Here is a 26,534-nt window from a genome sequence, read left to right as displayed (position 1 = left end):
AGTCACTGTTCTTCAATTCAGGTCTGTGATCTTAATGCATCTAGATGGTCAGAGTAGGCTCAGTTTGATGAGACTATAGCTTGATTTAAATGGGCTCTTCTGCTACACATTTGCTTAATCTTACGTGTTCCTCTTGACCATACATTCTTCTTTTAACCTGCAGCAGTTCCATTAAACTGGCATGATTAATAACACTGTGCTAGCACTGATGATGTTATCTAGTTTGGTAATGAAACATCTCCAAGAAAACCATCAAAGCTCAGAAAGCATCAAGGGCCTCTCCGAGGTAGTAGACCCTGGAGATCTCCTTGGTTTACTGAGGAACTCCAGGGGATGAAACACCAGACGAGACACCTAGACCAAGCATGGAAGGTCAGTAACTGAATCTGACCGAACATGGGTAGGAGACTATATTAGGACTTACCTTGTGGCAATAGAGCCGGCAACGTCAGCGTACATTACTGCCCTTAATGTGTCTGCAGATTCTTGCCTAGCCACCCTGTTTAGGGTCACTCACTCTCTCCTGCATAAGGAGGCAGTGGTGGAGCCCGTCAAGTGGCGGGCTGAGGAATTTGTTCAGTTTCTTGCAGATAAAATCGCTCAGATTCAGAACGATTTGGACTCCAATTGGGCAATTCAGACTAAGGCGACAGGATCGAGTCTTAGTCCTGTTATTTGGGAAGAGTTTGACCTGGTAATCCCCAAGGAAGTGGACAAGGCCATGGGACAAGGCCTCCACCTGCCTACTGGGCCCGTGTCCCTCCTGACTGGTTTCAGCCAGTCAGGAGGTGACACGCAGCTGGATCCAGGCATTGATTAACACTTCCTTGAGTGAGGGGTCCTTTCTGCAACCATTGAAGAAAGCAGTGCTAGGACCCCTCCTGTCAACCTGCACTGCCTGCTGCTGTATTCTTTGCTTGGTTGTCATAGAGACGAGGAGGGGTAGATAATAAGGGGGTTTGGGAAGTGTGCAGGAGGAGGAAAGTTTTGTTAGAATAAGTTTCGATTTCCCAGGTGTCGGCGAGACCGTTAGACGGGCAAATTCCTGAGAAAGCCGGGAGGAACATCTTGGACCACCTGATGCGGCTGGACAATGGAGATTGGGCGGATGCCCAACAGGGGAGTGGAAAAGGGGGTCTTAGTATGTGGGGTACGCGCCATTTTGCTTTGTTTTCGATGCTTCAAGTTCTGATTTTGATAAATTCACTTTGAACCTAAAATGAAAGGACTCTGAGTTTTATTTGTCTGAATTCTGACTGGCAGCCTTGACACCTCCTCAAGAAACTGCCTCTGGATCCAGCCGAATTGAAGAACTATAGGCCAGTCTCCAACCTGCCCTTTTTGGGTAATATTGTTGAGAAGGTGGTAGCACTCCAGCTCTGGCGGTCCTTGGAGAAAGCCGATTATCTAGATTCCTCTCAGTCTGGCTTTAGGACCGGTCACAACGTGGAAACTGCTTTGGTCACGCTGATGGATGATCTCTGGCGAGCCCAGAATAGGGGACATTCCTCTATCCTGGTACTCCTTGACCTCTCAGCAGACTTCGATACCATCCACCACGGTATCTCTGAGCAGCCTTCGATACCATCCACCATGGTATCCTTCTGCGATGACTGGAGGGATTGGGGGTGGGAGGCGCCATTTTACGGTGGTTCTCCTATCTCTCCTGTCATTCGCAGTTGGTGTTAGTGGAAAGGGGAAGAGGTCCACCCCTCAGCCCCACCTTTGTGGGGTGCTGCAGGGGTCTGTCCTCTCCCCCCTATTATTTGACATTTACATGAAGCCACTGGGTGAGATCATCCACCGGCATGGGGTGAGAAATCATCAGTATGCTGATGATACCCAGTTATATGTCTCCACCCCATGACAATTCATTAAAGTGGTGGATGTGATGTGCTGGTGCCTGGAAGTTGTAAGGGTCTGGTTAGGGGCCAACAGGCTGAAGCTCAACCCAGACAAGACCGACTATTTGATCTGTCCATCAATTGTGCTGGGGGGAGAAACATTGACCCCTTCACATAGGGCCCGCAACTTGGGTGTCCTCCTGGATCCACAGCTGAGCTTTGATCACCACCTCTCAACTGTGGCCAGGGGGACCTTTGCGGCCCTATTGGATCAGGAGGCTCTACACACAGTCGCTCAGGCCTCATCACTTCCCGTCTTGATTATTGCAATGCACTCTACATGTGGCTTAAAGACAGTTCAGAGACTCCAAATTGTCCAGAATGGAGCCGCGCAAGCTATCATGGGGGTACCTCAGTATGATATGCTCCGCGAGCTGCAATAGTTTCCTATTAGACTCTGGACACAATTCAAGGTGTTGGTTATTACCTATAAAGTCTTATATGGCTCAGGACCAGATTATTTATGGGACCGTCTCTTGCCATATACCTCCCAGAGACCTATAAGAGCACAGAGTTGGTCTCCTCCAGGTTCCATCAGCCAAGCAATGCAGGCTGGCGGGACTGCAGGGGAGCGCCTTCTCTGTTTTCACCCGGGCTCTATGGAATTCCCCCCTGCTGTCTGTACTACTCCCACCCTATAGGCTTTCCGTAGGCCACAAAGACCTGGCTTTGCCGACAGGCCTGGGGGCCACGAACCAGCAACAACTATGGACAAATTGTATGAATGTTTAGTATGCATGTTGGGTTAGTTTATCATGTTTATTAGGGGTTTTTTAATTAATAGTTTTATAACTTAGTTTTATATTTGATTTCTTTTTATTGTTTTGTATTTTATACTGTTGTAAACTGCCCTGAGTCCTTTGGGATTGGACGGCATAGAAGTTGAATGAATAAATAAATGAATAAAATATTTTTTAAAATAAAGTCTGTTTTAGTTTCTAAGTTTTGTGATGCATAAACATGCATGAAATAACCAAAGTGATTTCTGGCCTGTATGTATATGAAATTAACAATCAAGTATATAACTTGTTTCTAGGGTAGTGTGCAAGAAACAATGTGTTTGTATTTAATCTACATTTTATTTTTTCAATTAATTACTTACTGTGTCCATGTTATTTCTAAGTGTACATTTTTATGCGTATATATATATATATATACACATACATACATACATACAGTATATATGTGTGTGTGTGTGTGTGTGTGTGATATTTGTTTGATCATTCTATTCTAGGTGCTTTTTGACACCCTCTATTTTGAAGTACAATAAAAGTAAGTGTTATTAAAAGAAATTATTATTATTATTATTATTATTATTATTATTATTATTAATTCAACTTCTATGCCCCTCAATCCCGAAGGACCCAAGGCAGCTTACAACATAATAACAATACAAAAAGATACAGCAATAAAAAAGAAGTTGAATATAAATTCTAAAAAACTAACCCCAATAAAACCCATTTTTATAAAAACCAATCAAATCTTATGCATGCACACCATTCATAAAATAAAATTTGGCAATGAAAGATGGACAATTCATGGCCCCCAGGCCTGCCGGCAAAGCCAGTTCTTTGTGGCCTTGTGAAAGGCCAGTAGGCTGGGAGCAGTACAGACATTGGGGAGGGTAGTTGGTTCCATAGAGCCGGGGCAGCCACAGAGAAGGCTCTTCCCTGCGGTCCTACATTGCTTAGTCGACGGGATTGGAGGAGGCCAACTCTGTGAGCTCTGAGAGGTATGCAGCAGGAGACGGTCCTGTAAATAGTCTGGCCCTGAGCCATGTAAGGCTTTATAGGTAATAACCAACACCTTTAATTGTGCCCGGAGACTAATAGGAAGCCAGTGCAACTTGTGGAGCAAAGGTGTTATATGGGTGCACTAAGGTACACCCATGACAGCTCTTGTGGCTGCATTCTGGACTATTTGCAGTCTCCAAACACTTTTCAAGGGTAGCCCCAGGTAGAGCGCATTGCAATAATCAAGATGGGAGGTGATGAAGTAATAAGAAAAGAAAAGGAAAAGAAAACATAGAATTATTATTTCCACCCTTCTTTCCACCAAGTAATTGCCATCTGCCAAAGGGTCAAGAGCTATTTCACAAGAAGGGAACTCCAATCATCTACTCACAGTAGAATCCCTTATGTCACCAGGCTTGAAATTTTGGGCTTGGAAAATCTGGATCTGTGCCACCTGTGGTCTGACCTAAGCTAAGTACACAAAATTGTCTGCTACAACGTCTTACCTGTCAATGACTTCTTCAGCTTCAACCTCAATAATAGATACAAACTCAAGGTAAACCGCTCCAAACTTAAACATGCCTGGGATAAACATATATCCATCCTAAGATAAAATACAGAAAATAGTATAAGGGCAGACTAGATGGACCAGGAGGTCTTTTTCTGCCGTCAGACTTCTATGTTTCTATGATTGCAGAAAATACAACTTCAGCAACACAGTAGTCAAGGCCTGGAATGCTCTACCTGACTCTTTTGTTATATCCTCAATCCCGCACAGCTTCAACCTTAAACTGTCTAACATGGACTTCTCCTCATTCCTAAGAGGTCCATAAAAGGGGTGTGCAAAAGCGCACCAGCGTGCCTACAATTCAGGGTTTGGTTCTAACTTATCTCACTGCTGGTTTGCTTCCTCCCCTGCTGTGTGGTTGCGCTTGCGTTTTCATGTGCATGAGCAGTGCTGAAAATTAATAAAAAATAAAGCCAAAACCAAGATGGCGACTGCATGCACAGTGCCAGAAACTCTGCTTTTGTACATGCTCAGAAGAAAATTTAAAAAAAAATAAAGGAAGCTGAAAACAAGATGGTGACCACATGTACAGTGCCAAAAATGAAAGAAAACATTCAAAATGGAAGAAAACATTCAAAAAAGAAGAAATTTATTTGATTACCCATGTGGTGACAGCTACCTAGATAGCATATGCTCAAAAATGGAAATTGAAGATGATTCCGACGGAAGGAGAGGTTTTAAAGAAAACATTAGACTATGCAGAAATGAACAGATTGACAATGAAGATTAAAGACAAAGAAGATTCCAAATACGGTGAAATTTTATTATTGGTTAGATCAGTGATTTTCAACCTTTTTTGAGCCGCGGTATATTTTTTACACTTACAAAATCCTGGGGCACACCACCAACCAAAATTACACAAAATGACACTGACGCAGTACATATCATACATATAGTTAATAATATAGTTTCTAAATATATTTATACTCACTTAGTGTGAAACCTGGGCCTGTTTTAATGAACACAAAAGGGATATCCTGGCAGGAATGGTAGTTTGGGGACCCATGTTTAATTTCCCCACGGCACACCTGACCATGTCTCGCGGCACACTAGTGTGCCGCGGCACACTGGTTGAAAAACACTGGGTTAGATAATGGTGGTGAAATTTTATTATTGGTTAGATAATGGTGGTGAAATTTTATTATCGGTTAGATAAGAAATTTAATTAGAAAAAGAGATTGATTAAAGATTAAAAAGTAAAAAATGTGGGCATTAAAAATAATATTATTAAACCAGGTGATGAAAATAACAAGCAGCAGTAATAAACGATATACACCTAAGATAAATTTTAATGTAAGATTGAAAAATAAGATTATAACAAAGGGTTTGTCAAGATTACAAGAATATAGAAAGAAACTGCCAATCTGCTTTAATAAATAACCATTAGAATTAGAGATATTTCTTTCAGGGACGGGTAAAGAAAGAAGAAGAGGAAGTAGGAAAGAAGAGGGAGATAGAGAGGGTGGAGAAGGAAGTGGGAAAGAAAGTTAAAGAAAGTACAGTGGTACCTCTACCTAAGAACGCCTCTACTTAATAACTTTTCTAGATAGGAACCGGGTGTTCAAGATTTTTTTAACCTCTACTTAAGAACCATTTTCTACTTAAGAACCCGAGCCCATAAAAATTGCCCAGGAAATTTGAGAATGGCACGAAGGTCCGGCCAGTTTCCTGCCATTCCCCCTTTAATCCTGACCATCTGGGCTGCCAGAGGAGCCTTTTGGTGGTGGTTAAGGAGGCTTTGGCAGTCTGGAGCGAATGAAGCATTTTCCTTTCTCTGGGTGCTTGAAAAGGGAATAAACCTCTGCCAGCGCCCAAAGAAAAGAAACACACCCTTCGCTCTGGGCAGCCGAGGAGTCACCACAGCGAAGGAAAGGCGCCGGCTACAAAGCAAGCGGGTGAGAGGGGAGGGAGCCCTTCAGCATGGGAAGGAAGAGGCGGCAGGTAGCAGCAGCAGCAGCCAGTGTATAGGAGGCAGCCTCACGCCGGGTATATTGGAGGCGCGTGCTCCTCATTGCCCCCTCAAGAGTCCCTCTTTTAAAGCCTTAAAGTTTTGGATTTTTTAAATTCCCCTCACTTCACCTTCTTCCTTCGGCAGCGACTGTCCTCCTCCTCTTCTTCCTCCTCCCACCCAAATTCCGAGCTTCTATTTCTTTCCTAATGGTTTTGCACGCATTATTTGCTTTTACATTGATTCCTATGGGAAAAATTGCTTCTACTTAAGAACGTTTCTACTTAAGAACCTGGTCACAGAAGTTCTTAAGTAGAGGTACCACTGTATATGGGAGAGGAGAAGAGCAGGGGAAAGGAGGTGCGAGTGAAAAGATAATGGAAGTTCAGACTGGCAGACACTGATAGTAATGATATAGATTGAAGCCACAGCAAGGTATTTTTGATTTGATGTTTTATTGATAGCGATGTAATTATTTAATGTGTAAAGGAGAAAAAAAAACACCTTTAAAAAAAACTTTTTTAAAAATTTAAAGGAAGACGAAAAGAAGATGGCGACCACATGCACAGTGGTGGAAATTCAGCTTCTGCACATGCTCAGAAGGAAAAATAAATAAAAAAGGAAAGCCAAAAACAAGATGGCGACTGCATGTACAGTGCCAGAAATTCGGCTTCTGCACATGTTCAAAAGAAAAAAATGATTAAAATATTTCATTTTTTTTTAAAGATATTGTTGCCCACAGCCAGCACCAACCAAACCAATTCTAGGTGACTCAATGTATAGGAAATTACAAATTTATAATAATCAAAATGTAAATACTTACGAAAGTAAGAATAATAGGCTGTGGAAGGAAAATGAACTTGTTTTAATCATAAATTATGTTCATGTTATATGTTTATAGTTTGTTATACGTTATATGGTTTTGGGGGGGGGGGGTTGTTCTGTTTATAATTTGTGCATCTTTTTTAATGAAAAATTTAACAAAGGTTTTTAAAAAAAATGAAGATAGACATTCTAACTATTTTAATAGTTGTTTGCCCTTTAAGGTTTGCAGAAACAATTTATCCTTTTAATTAATATTTTGGCAATCACCTCATTTTTGGAAGTGTATTCTTCTGAAATCAGGCATGACCATGTGGAATTCTTTTGACAATAATCTGTTTATGTGTACTCAAAGGTTCTGAAATTATTATTCCCAGTTAGTTCAACAACTTTGCCTGCAGTTGTTAAATTAGTAACATGATAGTTAAGTGAATCTGATTTCCCCATTGACTTTTCTTGTCAGAAGATCACAAAAGATGATGACATAATGCAGAGACTCTGCAACTGTCATAATTATGAACCAGTTTCTAAGGGTCTAAATTTTGATCAGATGACTATGGGATGCTGCAATGGTTCTAAATGTGAAAAATAGTTATAAGTCCATAACATTTTTCACTGTTGTTGTAACTTTGAATGATTGATAAAAGAATAGTTGTAAGTTGAGGACTACCTACATTAATTCCAGAATCTACTGTTCTAGATACAGATCAAGGGTGGTTGCATTCTCTCTCTCTCTCTCTCTCTCTCTCTCTCTCTCTCTCTCTCTCTCTCTTCTCTCTCTCCCCCCCCCTCTCTTTCTCTCTCTCCTTCTTTTTCTCTCCTTCTCTCTCTCTTTCTCTCTCTCTCTTTCTCTCTTTCTCTCTCTCTTTCTCTCTCTCTCTCTCTCTCTCCCTCTCTTTCTCTCTCTCCTTCTCTCTCTCTTTCTCTCTCTCTCTTTCTCACTCTCTCTCTCTCCCCCTCTCTCTTTCTCTCTCTCCTTCTCTTTCTCTCCTTCTCTCTCTCTTTCTTTCTCTCTCTTTCTCTCTTTCTCTCTCACTTTCTTTCTCTCTCTCTTTCTCTCTCTCTTTTTCTCTCTCTCTCTCTCTCTCTTTCTCTCTCTCTCTTTCTCTCTCTCTCTTTCTCTCTCTCTCTCTCTCTGCTACTATCCTGCCCCTCCTTTTGCATTCTATTTTTGTCTTCATTTCTTCTTTTCCGGCAAACCCATCACATTCCTGAGACCAAACTGCTAACAGAGAGTGATGAGGTGGCGTTCCTTCCCCCCTCCCCTGAACCCCGCCTCTTGTTTCTCTTTCTTTCTCTGTCTTGTTCTCATTCCAAATATATATACATATACATATACATATACATATACATATACATATACATATACATATACATATACATATACATATACATATACATACATACATACATACATACATACATACATACATACATACATATATATATATATATATATATATATATATATATATATATATATATATATTTGGAAAGAGATCAAGATAACAGGGATGAGGGTTTTATGTGTGCGTGTGTAACGTATTTTTGCTGATAATGAAAAGGAAGGGAGACTAATTTATTTATTTATTTATTTATTTATTTATTTATTTATTTATTTATTTATTTATTTATTTATTTATTTATTTATTTATTTATTTATTTATTTATTTATTTATTTATTTATTTATTTATTTATTTATTTATTTATTTATTTATTTATTTATTTATTTATTTATTTATTTATTTATTTATTTATTTATTTATTTATTTATTTATTTATTTATTTATTTATTTATTTATTTATTTATTGGATTTGTATGCCATCCCTCTCCGTAGACTCAGGGCGGCTAACAACAATGATAAAAAACAGCATGTAACAATCCAATAATAAAACAACTAAAAACCCTTATTATAAAAACAAACATACACACAAACATACCATGCATAACTTGTAATGGCCTAGGGGGAAGGAATATCTCAACTCCCCCTTGCCTGGTGGCATAAGTGAGTCTTGAGTAGTTTACGAAAGACAGGGAGGGTGGGGGCAGTTCTAATCTCTGGGGGGAGTTGGTTCCAGAGGGTCGGGGCCGCCACAGAGAAGGCTCTTTCCCTGGGGCCTGCCAAATGACATTGTTTAGTCGACGGGACCCGGAGAAGGCCAACTCTGTGGAACCTTATTGGTTGCTGGGATTCGTGCGGTAGCAGGTATATATATATATATATCAACAACAACTGGTATCAGAATATAATATACAAGTTCTGTGATGAAAACTTAGAGTCTTTATTTATCAACTGCAACCCTTTTTATTCTCCATGTGAGTTCACATCATTTCCACTAATTGCGGTGTATATCCCACAACAAGCCTGCATAAACAAAGCTTTATGAACTCTAGCTGATCAGATTATGCAGGCTGAAGCCAAATATCCAGATTCACTGGTCATTTTTCTAGGTGATTTTAATAAAGGTACCTTAAGGAGAGAGTTTCCAAAATATTTTCAGCATGTCAATTGTCCCATCAGAGGCAAGAATACTTTAAACCACTGCTATACAACCCTAAAAGATGCTAGAATATTTTTGAAGATACCTCTGCAGACCTGGATGAACTCACAGATATTGTAACATCATATGTCAGCTCTGTGGAAACCTATACTTACTGACCAAGAATTTGTGAATATTTATTTTATTTATTTATTAAATTTGTATGCTGTCCCTCTCCATAGACTCGGGGAGGCTCACAGCAAAGGTAGAGAACAATGTAAAATACAAATCTAATATTTCAAAACTAAAAACCCATAATTTAAAAAACATACACACAGCTTACCATACATAAACTATATAGGCCTGGGGAAGATGTCTCAGTTCCCCCATGCCTGATGGCAGAGGTGGGTCTTAAGGTTAATATACAATAACCTTGGTTCACATCTAAACTTAAGGGGCTATGCCATTCCAAAGAGGAAGCCTAGAGAGAAGGTGATAGAATGCTGTACACTCAGGGCAGAAATGTACTAACAATGAAGATCAGAGCAGCAAAACGAAGCTACTCTGAAAAGCTAAGGAATCAGTTCTCAACAAATGAACCAGCAAACATGTGGCAAACTCTTAAAAACATCATTGGTTATGGCAAATCACCTTATCAAGCTGAAGAAAATCAGCAACTGGCAGATGACCTGAACGTACTCTACTGCAGGTTTGAAAGGGAACTACAGCCACCTATCTCCACAATCTGTATCCCAGAATCACCAACAACAGCCAAATTTCCTACATCTGACCCCATCGGGTTCATAATCCCTGGTGAGCATGGAAAAGGAAGTGCAAGATCTATTTCACAGACAGAAACCAGGAAAAACATCAGGCCCAGACAATATAACTCATTCTTGCTTAAAAGTTTGTGCTGACCAATTGGGCTACATCTTCACCCAAATCTTCAACAAATCACTAGGGATATGCCATGTTCCCTTTTACTTCAAATGTTCCATCAAGGAACTGAATGAATACAGACTGTTGAATCCTATGTAAATAGTTGGTTCCATGAGAAACGCTGTCTGAGCTGGAAACAGGAAGTCGCGCCTGATTGGCTCAGACGCTGGCTGCTCTCTTTTGGCGGGAGCCGCAAATGTATAAAAGAGCGGTTTCTCTCCAGGTTAAGCCAGACGTGTTCCCGCTGATTGTCACTTCCCTTTTAAGAGCTGAATAAAGGAACCGTCTTTACTTAAGCCTTTGTCTCTGGACTTTTCACTGGCGACGATGGACGGAAGAACCACACGTGCAAGATGAACAACCTTCAAATCGGCCAGGCTCCTGAGTTCTTCGATCCATGTTCCCTTTTACTTCGAATGTTCCATCAAGGAACTGAATGAATACAGACCAGTTGCTATAACATCTGTAGCTATGAAAACGTTTGAAGGGCTAGTGATGTCACACTTGAAATCCACTGTTAGACCCCCCCTGCAGTATGCAAATAAATCGACAGATGATGTTGTTAATAAAGCTTTGCACCACATCCTACAATATCTTGAATCTCCAAAGACCTACACAAGGGTCCTCTTTATAGACTAGTTCAGCATTCAATACCATCATACTGGACAGTCTCCTAACTAAACTAAATCTGCTAGTGATACCTGAACACACTTGTAAGTCAATCACAAGCTTCCTAGAGACAGGAAGCAGCAGGTGAAGCTAGGTAAAATGGCAGATACCTGTGTAATTAGTACAGGGCCCTCAAGGCTGTGTATTCTCACCATTTCTCTATACCGATGACTACATCTCAAACAATCCATCTTTTAAACTACTGAAGTTTGCAGATGATATAACAGTGTTTGGTCTCATTTGAGACAACGATGAAACCACATACAGAAGGGAGGTTGAACAACTAACCTCATAGTACAACTAGAACAATCTGGAACTGAACCCACTCAAAACCGTAGTAATGATGGTAGACTTTAGGAGAAACCCTCCCATTCTGCCACCTCTTACAATACTAGACAACATAATATCAACAGTAGAGACCTTCAGATGTCTACGTTCTATCATATCTCAAGACTTAAAATGGTCATCTAACATCAAAAACATCATCAAAAAAGCCCAAAAAAGAATGTTCTTTCTTTGCCATCTCAGGAAGATCAAAATGCCCAAGGAGCTGCTGATCCAGTTCTACAGAGGAATCATTGAGTCTGTCATCTGCACCTCTATAACTGTCTGGTTCAGTTCTGCAACCCAACAAGACAGACACAGACTTCAGAGGAGAATCAGAATTGCAGAAAAAAATCATTGCTACCAACCTGCCTTCCACTGAGGGCCTATATACTGCACGAGAACAAAAAGAGGGCCCTGAAAATATTTACTGACTCCTTGCATCCTGGACATAAATTGTTTCAACTCATACCCTCAAAATATTGCTATGGAACACTACACTAAGACAACTAGATACAAGTACAGTTTTTTTGCCCCCAAACACCATCACTCTGCTAAACAAATACAGTGGCACCTCTACTTAAGAACTTAATTCATTCCGTGACCAGGTTCTTAAGTAGAAACGTTCTTAAGTAGAAGCAATTTTTTCCATAGGAATCAATGTACAGGCAAATAATGTGTGCAAACCCATTAGGAAAGAAATAAAAACACAGAATTTGGGTGGGAGGAAGAAGAGGAGGAGGAGAGTCGCTGCTGAAGGAAGAAGGTGAGGTGAGGGGAATAAAAAAATTCCAAAACTTTAAGGCTTAATAAAATAAAAGAGGGACTCTGAGGCAGCGCCCAGAGAAAGGAAAACGCTATGTTCGCTCTGGGCTGCCCAGAACGAAGGGAGAGTTTCTTTTCTCTGGGCACTGGCAAAGGTTTATTCCCTCTCCAAGCGCCCATAGAAAGGAAAATGCTTTGTTCACTCTAGACTGCCAAAGCCTCTTCGAGTGCCACCGAAAGGCTCCTCTGGCAGCCCAGAAAAACCTGAAGTGGCCGGGATTAAAGGGGGAATAGCAGGAAACTGGCCGGGCCTTTGTGCCATTCTCAAATTTCCTGGGAAATTTTTACGGGCTTGGGTTCTTAAGTAGAAAATGGTTCTTAAGAAGAGGCAAAAAATCTTGAATACCAGGTTCTTATCTAGAAAAGTTCTTAACTAGAGGCGTTCTTAAGTAGAGGAACCACTGTAATTCCCTCAACACTGTTGAACTATTTACTAAATCTGCACTGCTATTACTACTATTTTTTCTCATCATTCGTATCATCCATTTCCTCCCACTTATGACTGTATGATTGTAACTTGTTCCTTGTATCCTTACGATTTATTTTAATATTAATTATTTCCTGACCCCTATGACAATCATTAAGTGTTGTGCATCATGATTCTTGACAAATGTATATTTTCTTTTGTGTACACTGAGGTCATATGCACCAAAGACAAATTCCTTGTGTGTCCAATCACCCTTGGCTAATAAAGAATTCTATTCTGTTCTGTTCTACTCTATTCTAGTTTATATAATATATATCTATATGTGATGGCATTCTTTTCTTTTTGGTAATGCTGCAAAAATTAAAGACACATCTACTCTGGAAAGGATCCAGATTGTACAAGTTTCCAAAAAAGCAGTCATGACTTAGGGGGGGGGGGGGCGTGTCTCCTGCAACGTGTCTGTGGTACGTTGATACAGTCTTGGAAGGCTGCCAGATACTTTGAATCAGTGTTGCTAAAGGAGAGTTCTCTGGATATTTAATTTCAGTGTTTTTGTGTATGTGTGTTTGTTTGTGTATGTGTGTGTGTGTGAGAGAGAGAGAGAGAGAGAGAGAGCCAGGCAGGCAGAGAAAGAGAGAGAGGTGGGGAAGAGAATACTATTCAAAGCTCATGGATTTTCCTTTGTGTCATTTTTATATGAACTTTCTTTTTAAAAACAATGCATTGGGTTTAAAGTCTTAAAAGAGTGGGAGTATTGTATAGGGCAGTGATTTTCAACCTTTTTTGAGCTGCGGCACATTTTTTACATATACAAAATAATGGGGCACCTTGAGCGGGGGGGGGAGTGGGGGGGCTAAAAAAAGTTTGGACAAAAAAAATCTCTCTCTCTCTCTCTCTCTCTTCCTCCCTTTCGCTCTATTTCTCTCTCTCTTTCTCTCTTCCTTCCTCTCTCTCTTCATCCCTCTTTCTCTCCCTTCCTTCCTCTCTTTTTTGCTCTCTTTCTATCTCTCCCTCCTTCCCTGCCTCTCTTTCTCTCTCTCTCTTGCTTTCTTTCTCTTTCTTTCTCTCTCTCTCTTGCTTTCTTTCTCTCTCTCTCTCTCTTGCTTGCTTTCTCTTTCTTTCTTTCTCTCTCTCTCTTGCTTTCTTTCTCTCTCTCTCTTGCTTTCTTTCTCTTTCTTTCTCTCTATCTCTTGCTTTCTTTCTCTTTCTCTCTCTCTATCTCTTGCTTTCTTTCTCTTTCTTTCTCTCTCTCTTGCTTTCTTTCTTTTTCTCTCTCTCTCTTGCTTTCTTTCTCTTTCTTTCTCTCTCTCTATCTCTTTCTTTCTTTCTCTCTCTTGCTTTCTTTCTCTTTTTCTCTCTCTTGCTTTCTTTCTCTTTCTTTCTCTCTCTCTCTTCCTCTCTCTCTCTTGCTTTCTTTCTCTCTCTCTCTTTCTCTCTCTTGCTGAGCTTCGCGGCACACCTGACCATGTCTCGCGGCACACTAGTGTGCCACGGCACACTGGTTGAAAAACACTGGTATAGGGGATGAACAATCAGAAGCAACCAAAGGGTATCCATTTTCACATTTTCTATAATCATTATCAGAACTGACTTGGCTGGTTTGTAATCCCCTCCTACTACAATTTCCATACTGCACAAAATAACCAATGGCATAATCTAAGACTAACATTTGCCTTAAGTAATTTTCAGCTGCCACGTTTCATTACTTCAACATTGCAAGATCAGGAACCCTAGTCACACCAGAAACCTGATAATTAACACTGTTAGTTAGTATGTCATCTATGATATCTTCTTTAAGAAGTTTGTGCCATTGAGCCTACCTAACGTAAAATCATCAGCAGATCTCTACGGGTTTAAATCAGGTGATGCCAGAACTAAAACCTGGAAATCTTTATAGGGAGTACCTAGGCTTGATTATAGAATGCCATGATGCTTTCCTAATAACTTCTTCTGTTTTTAGGAACTTCCCACTCTGGGAAGTTACAGAGATAGTCGTTTGGCCCAGAAAGACAGTAAGTTTTATTAAAGGCATATGTGGAAGTGTAAATGAGATTTGTACATTTTACGCTCATAATAACATTTTGAAGTCAGCTTAATCTACCTCAACTGAGGCTTAGTGAAGACAGTATTTTAGATTTTAGTGTCTGAAAAGTTGTGTGCTTATTTGCATAACTCCTGTGAGTATTTAGAAAATTAATAGAACTATGTAGCACCAGAGTTCTGGGTGGTTTGGCTAAGGAAACCATCACTCGTGTCTTTGCTCTTTTGTCATGAAAAACAGCAATGTGGAGACGATGGAGGAATATTTATTGTATAATGAAAAATCAATGGGACCGTAAAATTGCTGGGAATGTCCATAAATATACTTAAGTAACTATCCAAATCCATTACTTTCCTGGTGTAACTATTGCAATGGTTAAGTGAGGCAACAATAGACAGGTACATACATTATAGAATGAGCTGGCCATGACAATGTTCTCCCTCAGAAGATCACCTCACAACTACTGCAAGGCCTAGCATGTAGCACAGAAATTGTTGTGCTGTGGGCCAGAAATGAACAGGTCACATCTTAGCAAAATTCACACCCAAGGCATGGAACTGAAGTAATTGAATACTAAAAAGTGAGTGATATCAGTTTATCCCTTAGATCTGATTGCACATACAAACACTTTATTAACTAACTTTGTGTTCACTGAAGCAGAATTAAATTAAAATGGCAATGCACTACAAGCCACATTCAAATAATACTCAACTAATAGAAGCAACACCAAGCACATTGTTATCTAGTTATTTGATTCATTATACAAAACATTATCATAAGTTGAAAATTATTAACTCATTCTCCTTTAGAAATAGTGTGCCGTGATCGTTAAGCTATATGATATATGTATCAGCAACATTTCCTAGTCCTTCTTATTCTTATCCAAATTCTCATTGACCATAATGAAACATGAAGTCAGATGAAGAGGTGGTATAAGGTGAAAGCTTGGTGATTGTTTCTCCATGACTTTGAGGAGGGTATTCCAAATTTTGGGGAAGATATGTCTGATTTTGCCGTCTCGAAAGCTAACCAGAAATATTTTGTATATTGGAGGAAAACCTCAAAGAGGCGCATAGGAGACTAGAACAGAACCAATTCTATCCATTGGTACCAAACTACTTGAAAATATAACAAAATTCCAACTATAAATCAGTCTTTTGATTTGATTTGATTTGATTTGATTTGAAAACATATAGCTACTAATATTGTAATCACCTCTGTAGCTGATAAAATAGTATTGTCCCATAATTTTTTAAAAAAACATTTATATTGTGAGCAAACCATTAGCAAGTGGAGAGAATGGAAACTGTAGTCCAGGTATCAAATTATAAAAGATTATAATATTTAAATGTATTAGTAATTAGTAATCTGTTCTGAAATCAACTCTTCCACTGGAAATATACTTGTAGTTTGATAAAAAAAATTAAAATGTTATAACATTTCTTTTTTGTGGGCTTTGTGATTTAAATATTTGTTATGGTTTAAGTATTTAATAATATTTATTTCATTTTAGATATAGGTCTTAATATTTCTTAAATGTTATAAACCATTCTGATTAGTAAGTCTTTGTTTTAGGTATGGTCTTTGGTTAGTTTTATTGAGTTGTTATGTTCACTTTGATGTATATTATTATTTTGCATTGTGCATAGTTATAAGCAATGAAAAAGCTAGATTCAGCTCAGCCACGGCACTCTGATTAATATCATTGATGAAACTCCATGTTCTATAGAATCTCATTCAGCTTTTTAGTCTCCCTGATCTTTTTGGTATATATTTTCTCCAGAATTTGCCAACTGAACCTCACTGTCCTTAGGGACAGACAAGGGAAAGGGGACAAATAACAAAATGAGCTATCATAATGATTGCATCGTGACATCACACTATGCATCATTTTGTTGTCATAACTAGGATCAAATGCCAAAGCGGTTTAAGCTAATTTATTAATTTATTTATTAAATGCACAAGCCACCTGATTTTCAGCAAGTATGCGGAGATGATTCGTTCTGCTTACAGATCGCTTGGAATTCCAATATTTTTTGTTGAATAGGTATGACTGACAGGCATTTATTATGTTTATATGAACTTTCTTTTTAAAAACAATGCATTGGGTTTAAAGTCCTACGATGCCAGCAGCCTATGTCACAGACCCATCTTAAATCCTAAATTTCTAAAGCAACATTTTTAAAAAGCGTAGTTACCACTCCTTTTCTTCAGAGGCACATTCTTTGCATGTTTATTTCTTCATGGGATGTTAGTCTTTTATTCAAAAATGCTTTGTCTCAGTATGTCCCTCATTTAGAAGCTTCCCGACCCTCATTTTAGAGTCCAGGAGTTGAAAGGTATGGTTTACCATAGCTGGTAAAGATACACACACATTTAAACACACCCGTAATTGCAGCTTCTAAAAATGGTACTGTATCTTATGTGCTGTTGCTACAATGGTGCTTCTTTTTCCAATCAACGTGGCTCTTTGCGCTTTTGAACACTTGTGGATCCCTGCCAATAACATTTTTTTCTTTTATTACTTTTAAAAAAAAGATGCCGTAAGAGTTTAAACAAAAAGCTACAACGGGTCTAATAATAAATCATAAAAAAACATATTCTTACATTTTTCTCTGTGGATTTTGAGATGATTATTGCTGTTACAAGAAATCTTTGCAACTTCCATTTACATTTTGCAGGAAAAGCGATCAATAAAATAATGGAAAGGGTGGAGAAACTCAATTTTTTTTCAATATTTTGTCACATCTATGCTAATAAAATAATGGACTGTGTCATGAGGAAGCATTTTATTTTCAATTGGGGAAAAACAACTTTAACTTTAAAGTACTTTAAAATGGTTTATTCGTGTTAAATTCACATGCTGCACTCTTTCCTGACCATGCAAATTTTGACATTCTGACAGGGTTAATCTAAATAATACTGTTTAGAGAAACAAAAGAGATGTGTAGATACCACTCCATATGTATATTGTTGCAATATTTAGAGGCTAAAGAACAGAATATGGTAGAGAAATGCTTCTGTACTGACGTATTTTATTTATTTAAATGAAAGTTCCAACTGAGGGTGATATTTATATCACAATACTTCCTAAATTTATGTATTACTGATTTTTATGGAATTTCCAGGACAATGTGTTGAAGATAAGGTTCAAAAGTTTCCATTGCAAACAGTAATAAGTACAGATATCTGGACTCTGAGCTTTGTGTGCAGAGCAATTCATAAATGCATTTCCATCAATAGGAATAAAAAAGAGGATCAGGAACTTTTGGTGGGTCAAAGAATAGAATAGTATAGAATAAAATTCTTTATTGGACAAGTGTGATGGGACACACAAGGAACCTGTCTTTGGTGCATATGCTCTCAGTGTACATAAAATATACATTTGTCAAGAATCATGAGATACAACACTTAATGATTGTAATAGAGTACAAATAAGGAAACAATCAATACATACATTAGAGTCCAGAAGAAGCTGCAAAATCCTAGGACTATCTCATCATTTTGCCGTTCCACTTTTTAATTATTATTATTATTAATTTCGCAATCTCTCCCCATTTTTTTAGTATGTTCTCCAAGCAGCAGAAACTGCAGTGGCGCCTTATAATCACTTCCTTTTTTCCCACTGTTCCTACATTTACATCTGTTTTTTAAAAATTAAGTAAATTATTCCAACACCCTGAGATGGAGAAAGAAGTGGAAGAAGGGGAAATACAAAACAATCATCCAAACGTAAGCAAATCTCAGCATAAGTAAAATTAATGAAAGTTCCCATGATCTCTATAAGTTCGCTTTGTTCATATTTTAAGGAGAAAAGCTATTTAGGAAGAAATGTATGCTTTGCTCTATATCACCCTCTGGTGCCCCACCTTCACAGATGCTTTATTAGATCATGCAGGGGTTCCAAATTACAGCGTACAGTTTTCCTGTAACTGCGTTCCTTTGGATATTCAATTTTTGCAACCCTCTTCTTCTGAACTTTACTGGAGCTCCTACTTTCCCAATGAACTTGCCTTCCTTTCTCCTGTACATTCCTTTCTCTGTTTCATACTTCTTCTAGTCCTCCCTCCTTCTTGAAAAGTGCACTGCCAAATGAGAACTAGTTTTGAGGCTAACGTGGTCCATTCTTTTGAGACTGCATAGAAAAGGGGCTTGGCTTTGCTTCTCAACTTTTTGGGAGTGGGTGCGTGCATGTGTATGTGTGTGTGTGTGAGTGTGTGTGTGTGTGGTGTGCGTGGCTGAGGGTAGACTGCGGCTGCTGATTGGCTGAGAGGCTGGCCCCAAATCTCCCCCTTCAACACTCAGGAGCAAGCGAAGAAGGGATCCACCTCTAGGACATTTCGATCATATAAAAAGGGAGTCTAAAAACTTGACAACTCAGTAGGAAGTTTCTGCTGGGGTCTGGAGTGGAACTACATAAAGCAGACCGTCCCTGTATGACTGGACACTAAAGCAGAATCTAGGATACAAAGAGTCTACATGTCTAATATTTAGACATGTTCAGCTTTGTGGATTCCCGGTTACTGCTTTTGATAGCAGCAACTGTTCTACTCACCAAAGGCCAAGGCGAAGAAGATGGTATGTACAGTGCTTTATTTTGCTTTGTATAAATTGAAAATGCACGTCCCTGGGAGGGAAGTGCGTTTTCTCTTTTTCTTTGACTGTTTTCTGTTGAACATAAAGCTGCCTCCTTCTCTCCCCCCCCCTTCCCTTGCAAATCTTTTAAAATGAGGAAACACAGAGCAAGAGTCCACCCCACCCTACAAAACAAGACACCAAGCTTGGGGTGGCAAAGAAAGAGGAGATGTTAACATTTTGTCATGTTTTGCTGCAACTGAAGCTATTGCTATATGTGCTGCAACCTGAAAGACAAATACATTCTGAGCAAAGAAAGTACATATGCTAATAAATTCTGTTGTTGTTGTTAAGAGGGGAAGATCGGTACATCCCCTTGGCCTTCCAGAAGTTTTTAAAGTTGCCTTTGAAATGAAGAGAAAGAACTTTTGGAAGTACAAATTTATTCCACCCGGGCTTCTTTTATACCCACAACAGTGCAGCATTTAACAGAGAACATGAACTTCTTGAAAAGTAAACTTAAGCAGCTGTGGATAACCTCTGGCACTGTGGGGGGTTTCTGGTCTCCCTCCCTCTCTTTTTTCCTTGCCTGGGGGGGGGAAGCAACAAGTTGGACCAATTCAAAGCCTTGCCCTGTCTTGCCAAGTTCAGTAAAGCAGAGGTTGGGAGAGGGAGTGGGATGTCATTGGGGAGGGACAGAAAGGGGATATTCAGCAAATGATGGAAAGTTGCTTACAAAACTAAGGCACAAAGACCATGAGCCAGAGGAAGTGCAGAAAGTAAGCCTGTTGCACTGATTTCCTCAAAGAAGCCTGCAGAAGCCATCACAAACCTATTAAGTGGGTGGGTGGTGGGGGAAGCTTCATAATGATTCATAAGGAAAATGTTTCAGCAATCTATAAAGCACAAAAGTCTAGACATCATTTCACAGACAAAGCCTTTTGGAAGGCGAATGTTTCAGAGTGACTTACTGCCTCTAATCAAAAACACCCAGTGGTGACATCTAGTGGCCACAAAGAAATTATATTCTGCTTTTGGCTGCTGACTGAGCCATTCCAGGGTAGCCTTCCAACTTGGGTTGTGGAGGCAGCCTTGAAAGGAATCAATCAAACGGGGACTCCTTCTGGAGTCAAGGATTAAATATGCCTATTGAAAACCACCCCGGCCCAGGAAAGAAAATTGACATGCCTTAGTAAAGAATTTTGGTGAGGTCTGATTTCAAATTGTGGATATTTTGCTGCCATCTTGTGGATACTTTGCATTTTTATTTCAGTGTTCAGGGAAATTTTATTTCCCTAAATCTCTATGGATCTTTTTCTTTTCTTGCTTAAAAAAAATATTCCCAGAAAATACTTATTTTCATCTTGTTATTTCCCATCCATTGGCACAAAGCAAAATAAATATTTTTTCTGGTTTGGGGAGTCTAGAATTGAAATTATAATTCTTTTAAAAGGAAGTACACAATTTTAAAAGCACCAGATTTATAATTATGGTATTCTTTACTTTTTGAAATGACATATATTATAAAAAATTATTTATTTTGGTTTTCTCCTTTAATTACTACTCTTGGCCTAGTTAAGTCTCCTCCATTTATCATGCAAAAAGCTAGTAAAATATTTCATCCACTGCACCTGCCTTGTGGAAATTGCCTTGCATTGACTCATGCATGCCCAAAATTTCTTTGATTCAATGTCCCAAAAGCACATATTATTGATAAGAAACGTTTTCTTCCCATTCATGAATCATCTTTCAATTCAGACACCATTTTTGTTTCTCTTCCTTCTTCTCCCCCATCTCTTTCTTTTTTTCAAAAGGTTATTAATCTATTTTTCCTTGCCTTGTGTTTGGTTTGGCTTCAGTGCCAAAATGCTGAGGTTACAAATTGGATGTAACAACTGGCTAGAGGTTTTATTTAAATTCCAAAGTGATTGGAAAGAGTTACTGTGGAGTGAGCTCGTTTCCTGTGTCATAGAATTGTGCTTGATGAAAAGCAGATGAGGTTTAAAAAGCCCTACAGAGAATCAAATCAGAACAGTGCAAGAAAGTTAGCAAATGCTGAGAAAAACACCAAAACAACCATGTGTTTTTCCAAAGGCGCTGTCCTTAAAATGTCTCCCATTTCTCTGCTATTGCTAGCGCTTGGCCCAAAGAACAGTTGCTCCCATCTGCAGCTTGCTTCTTTCCCATCACTTTCTCTTCATCTTCAACAGTCGAACCTGGAAGCTGCACGCACAATGGAAAAATCTACAAAGACAAATCACTTTGGAGGCCTGAAAAGTGTGTGTTGTGCCTGTGTGACCGTGGTGCCCCACTGTGTGATACCATTGTATGCTCAGATGTGTCAGACTGCCCCAATGCTGTAGTCCCTCCGGGAGAATGTTGTGCAGTTTGTCCTGGATCCGGTATGAGCTACAGTTTACGTCCTTCCTGTCTACTCAATCATCCCATCCTAATTGTCCACTTCTTCTGACAGCCAGAACTGTCACTCATATATTCTCATATAATCTGGTAGTTATCTATTAGTTCATCTTACACAAAATCATCCACTCAAAGTACTTAAATTTACTTTCAGTTTCATTCCTGTTTTCTATTATTCTTAGTCGCTTGTTTAAAAAAAATCTAATTTTAAAACTAATCAGTCACGCCTGTAGTAAACATTTAACAATTCTTTATTTATTTATCCATCAATCCATTTGTCATCTCTGTAGTCACTTAATACTGAGTTTTCATTCTAAATACTAATGGCAAATCATTGTTCTTATCCAAGGCTGCTTTCTGATCTCTTTTCATCTCAATCTATTCATTTGGGTTTAATATTTATGAAAATCATTTGCAAGCAGGGAGGAAACTGCCAAGGGAGATAATATATGTGGAGTTAGGCAAGATTTGAAGAGAGCAAAGTTTGGAGAAGATGTTTTCAGGCTACAATATGAAAGTTTTATTGCATAGCAAAATAGCATATCATGGAAAGGAAATTGAGTACAGTAATATATATTTGTCTGAATGTGTGCAATTTGAAATCTGCTTGGCATTAACAATTATACACGGCATTTTCTAAATAGGCCACTAATGATAGGAGTTTCAATGTTCTGTTATATTCTGAAATTAACTGGATTCATCCAGGTGAAGAATGTGATAAGTATGTTTAACCCATAAACTTCATTGCATTAAAAAAAACCCTCATGATAGGCAGATTTAGAAGCTTATTAAAAGCAATTAAACTATTTCCCTGGTCACAATTTCTGATTCTTAATACTCTTTTACATTTTGTATTTAAGATTCTATTCCTGCTTACTCAGAATTCACCGGTGTAGAGGTAAATTATACTTTTGTAATCCAAACTTTATTTTTTTTTCTCTTATTGTTATTATTATTCTTGTAGCAGTATGAATAATCCCTTTATGTTTTCTTTTATTTGACAGGGTCCTAAAGGAGAACCAGGCCCCAAAGGAGAAACAGTAAGTTTGTTCATATTTGGCTGATTATAGTTCAAATTTAAAGATAAAAACATAAAAGCCATATTCAAAACTACAAAAAAAAAATTTTTTTTGTAATACTGTAATTTAATGTGGGAGATTAGTAATCTATCCTATAATTGCTCATACACGTTTGCTATAATTTTACAATTTGTATTACAAACATACATCATTCTGTCCATAAAATATTCAATAACTACATCTGTTGCATCTCGTCCAATAGAAAGCATACTCCAATTTCATTGATTTGCTGTAACTTTCCAAAATAACAGTAAGATAAAATAGCACCAAAATTAAAACTTATATGTCAGTTTTAATACTTAACTTTTGGTGTGGTTTTTTTTTTAAATGATATATGACCTCTCCATCAGGAATACACAATTAATACTTTAAAAAAATTCCCATCCAAGTTATAGGTTTTTTTTAAAGTTTATGGGGAACATTGAGGTATCCCCCATCCAAATTTTGCGGAGCTGTAGGGAATTTTCAACACGTTCTAATCTTGCCTGTAAATGAGAATATACTTCCATAATAGTAATGTCTGGCTTCTTGCTATATTTATTTTCAGGGATCTCCAGGCCCCGCTGGCAGAGATGGCAACCCCGGACAACGTGGTCCCCGTGGATTGCCAGGTCCCCCTGGTCCCATAGGCCTTGATGGAGTAAGCAACATTAATTTTTGTTGTTCCATCTAGTTATGCGGCATTCGTGTTTAAGTACCTGTTCACATGTCCTCCTTTCACTTTTTTCTTTTCTAGAACTTTGCTTCTCAAATGTCTTACGGTTATGATGAAAAATCTGGAGGCGCTGGCCTTGCTGTTCCTGGTCCAATGGTAAGGGCTGGTGTCCTCGAGGCCTTGGAGAAAATGCTAATTGAAGGGAAGGGATTGCTGGGGAGAAGCAAGAAGAAGATGAAGCAAAACAATGACACCTGCTAATAGATGTCTACTTTAAGTTAATTTGATAAAAATGAGTCCACTCTTCTTGGTTCAATATTTATTAAGAATCTCTGGAGATATAGACACATCAGAAGATTTCAGCGAAAAAGGAAAGGTTCCCCTGTGTGGTTTTGTAGAAAAAAGTACTGCAGAAAAGCAGTAGACAGGAAATTCAAATAATGGGTATTCACTCATTTAATTAAGGCCCATAATGATAGCATGTGTGATTTATACAACTAGCAGAGGCACTTTAGTTTCTAAAAGCAGGTCATTGCAATGAGTGGGGTTTAAGACCATAATGTTACAATGGCTTCTTAAAGATTATAATTGCACTGTCTTCTTAACTGAATGGAGAATTGCATTAAGGACAATAGCTTGAATTTAAGCTATGATTACTATAGCTACATTTTTTTTATAATAAAATTGAAACGGCTTAAATCCATGCTTTAATATGTTTTTAAGTGAAGTAGAAATGTACAACCTAGCTTTTAAATTCTGAAAAGAAGAAAGCAATATTCAGATGTTTTGCTCAAGGGGGAATGATCCATTTTGCCTCATGCTTCACCTTAAACAAAAAGCTAAAGGCAACTCACCCATCACTAGAGAGATTGCAGACTGCATGTACCAGTAACTGTTAACATAGCAATTATAAAATGAATGTTGAAAATCACGGTAGAATTTGAAATTGGGCCCTGAGATAAGACTGAAGAAAGTTAACCTCAAAAGGGTCAATGTATAAGGCCAGAGTTCCTCAACAAAACAGTTCTACAATTTATGGTTAATGAAGGGTATGCTGAAGTGAAGGAGAAATTGTACCAACTCAGTTCAAACTATTTATTTCTTGCTAACGTTTAGGGTCCAGCTGGTCCCCGTGGTCTTCCCGGCCCCCCTGGTGCTCCTGTAAGTATGTTCTATCTTCTTAAAATGAACTTTATATAACAAAGATATGTAAATTGGTTCCCATATTCAAGGAGAACATTTCAAAATCTTTTTATTACTTCCTCACTTTAAATGAGCAGAGACTTTGTGAAAGAGAAGATTATCGTGTTGCAGACAACAATAATTTTATGGTCTGCTCAGTTATTAATGAATATCAGCCATACCTATTCAAAATTAATACAAAACTGCTTTAATTGTGCAGAATCCCTCACAGAAGTAGAGGCGGAATTTTTTTTAGTGCGAAGGTGTTAGTAGAAATTTTTTTGTGAAAGGCCTGCTATTATTTACCAACTTTGTAAACAACCCAGAGAGTTGAAAACAAGGGAAAAAAGACAAGTCACATTTATTTCCCTCTGTGATATTGGAGATGCCACCTTCCTTGTACAATTTAAAACTTAGGAACACACAATATGCATTTATTCAGGTAAACAAGACATAATTTACTTTGCAGAACTTGCTTATTGTAGATAAATAAATAAATCAGGCTTTCTTAAATCCATTCCTTCTACACCAACCTAACCCTAATATGAGGATTTCATTCCTCTTTCATCTGTTCTATATTTTCTCAGAGACATAATATTTTGCTTCTTATCATTTGCTGCACAATACACCATTCAGCCTCAGTGATCTTTGGGTCAAGAGAGATTTGCAGTCTATATTAGAATAATGAAAATGGAGTGTGGAGAAATCCAGTAAATTAACTATTCTGGGAAAACACTCAGCTTCACTGATGAAAGCAGTTGTTTCATGCCAGGCAAACAGCAGGGCTCAAGATAAATAAAGAAATACTTTATTATCGTTGTACCTATATACACAGTATATCGATACAACGAAATTCAAATGACGCCTAAAGACCAGTCCCAACACACATAACAATAAAATAATAATATGAGGGCAGGGGTCAGCAATGGAAATGAAAGACCCATGGCTGAAAGTCTCTATAGAGGTTCTTAGTCATCCAGGTCATGATTGTCCCAAAGGTGCTTTTTCAAAATGCAGCTGGACTTCTCATCCAAGAAGCTGAAGAAACATCTTCAAGGAAGAAAACAAAGGAAGTCCTGTTGCTTTTTCAAAAGCATATTTGGGACATGGCAGAAAATGTACACGGATCTTCAATAATGCAGCCCTGAACAAACAGGGATGTTCTTTGGAATTGCTTTCTTTTTAACATATATGTCCCTGTTTTAAATTTCCAGGGCCCCCAAGGTTTCCAAGGTCCCCCTGGCGAGCCTGGCGAGTCTGGTTCTTCTGTAAGTATTGTTTGAGGGATTTTATTTTGCCTTTTGGGGGTGGAGGGTGGAGCTACATTATGACTATAGCCAGCCAAAACAGTCTTCAGGATGTTGTTGTTTTTCAGTTATCTTTTAAAAAAAAATGATTTTTATTACCCAGAATAGTCTTTGAGTGTAAACATGCTATAGACAGGCTTCTGTTCAAGTCTGTTCTTTAAGATACCAGCAAGATTATAAATAGGAGCACAGATTCATATGTTCACATTTTAATGCCTTTGTTTTTTTCTCAATAAATTATCTAGGGTCCAATGGGTCCTCGTGGTCCAGCTGGTCCTCCTGGCAAGAATGGTGATGATGTGAGTGACTAGATCATTCTTTGAGGGGGAAACCCCCATTTTTATCACTCTCTAATTATTCACTGATAGAATATATGCTTTCCAAGCAAATCTTGGACTCATCTGACAAATGAAAAGGCTTCTCTGGATCTACATGTTTGAGGGAACTGTTTTATGATGCATCAGCCCTCTCTTGTCTAGCAGTAGACATTTGTGGGAGATCTTGCTTTTCTTCTTAGAAACTTTCTCTTGTTCTCTTTGGTCCTCCTATTATACAATGTGGTGAATGGCAGATCTCCAAAAGATAACTATTAATTTTATTACATCCTTGATCTTGCCATAAATCTTACACTTAAAA

General features: G+C 38.4%; 1 protein-coding gene across 3 annotated transcripts in view; it reads left to right on the top strand.

Moving 5' to 3' along the window:
* Nucleotides 1-26,534, top strand: part of COL1A1 (collagen type I alpha 1 chain) — a 158,019-nt gene that overhangs the window by 101,230 nt on the left and 30,255 nt on the right. The window contains exons 1-9 of one of the 3 annotated variants that reach the window (XM_070727317.1): nt 19,062-19,260; nt 21,468-21,659; nt 22,536-22,573; nt 22,680-22,715; nt 23,302-23,394; nt 23,491-23,565; nt 24,526-24,570; nt 25,806-25,859; nt 26,144-26,197. In XM_070727317.1, coding sequence (XP_070583418.1) covers nt 19,179-19,260; nt 21,468-21,659; nt 22,536-22,573; nt 22,680-22,715; nt 23,302-23,394; nt 23,491-23,565; nt 24,526-24,570; nt 25,806-25,859; nt 26,144-26,197 — 669 coding nt within the window. In that variant the 5' untranslated portion in view covers nt 19,062-19,178. Of the gene's footprint in view, nt 1-19,027; nt 19,261-21,467; nt 21,660-22,535; nt 22,574-22,679; nt 22,716-23,301; nt 23,395-23,490; nt 23,566-24,525; nt 24,571-25,805; nt 25,860-26,143; nt 26,198-26,534 lie in introns of those variants that run through there. The other 2 variants (XM_070727319.1, XM_070727318.1) reach the window with 2 other exon arrangements.

Source organism: Erythrolamprus reginae, chromosome Z (genome assembly GCF_031021105.1).
Source record: "Erythrolamprus reginae isolate rEryReg1 chromosome Z, rEryReg1.hap1, whole genome shotgun sequence".
Classification (NCBI taxonomy): domain Eukaryota; kingdom Metazoa; phylum Chordata; class Lepidosauria; order Squamata; family Dipsadidae; genus Erythrolamprus; species Erythrolamprus reginae.
This window is presented reverse-complemented; position numbering and strand designations above follow the sequence as displayed.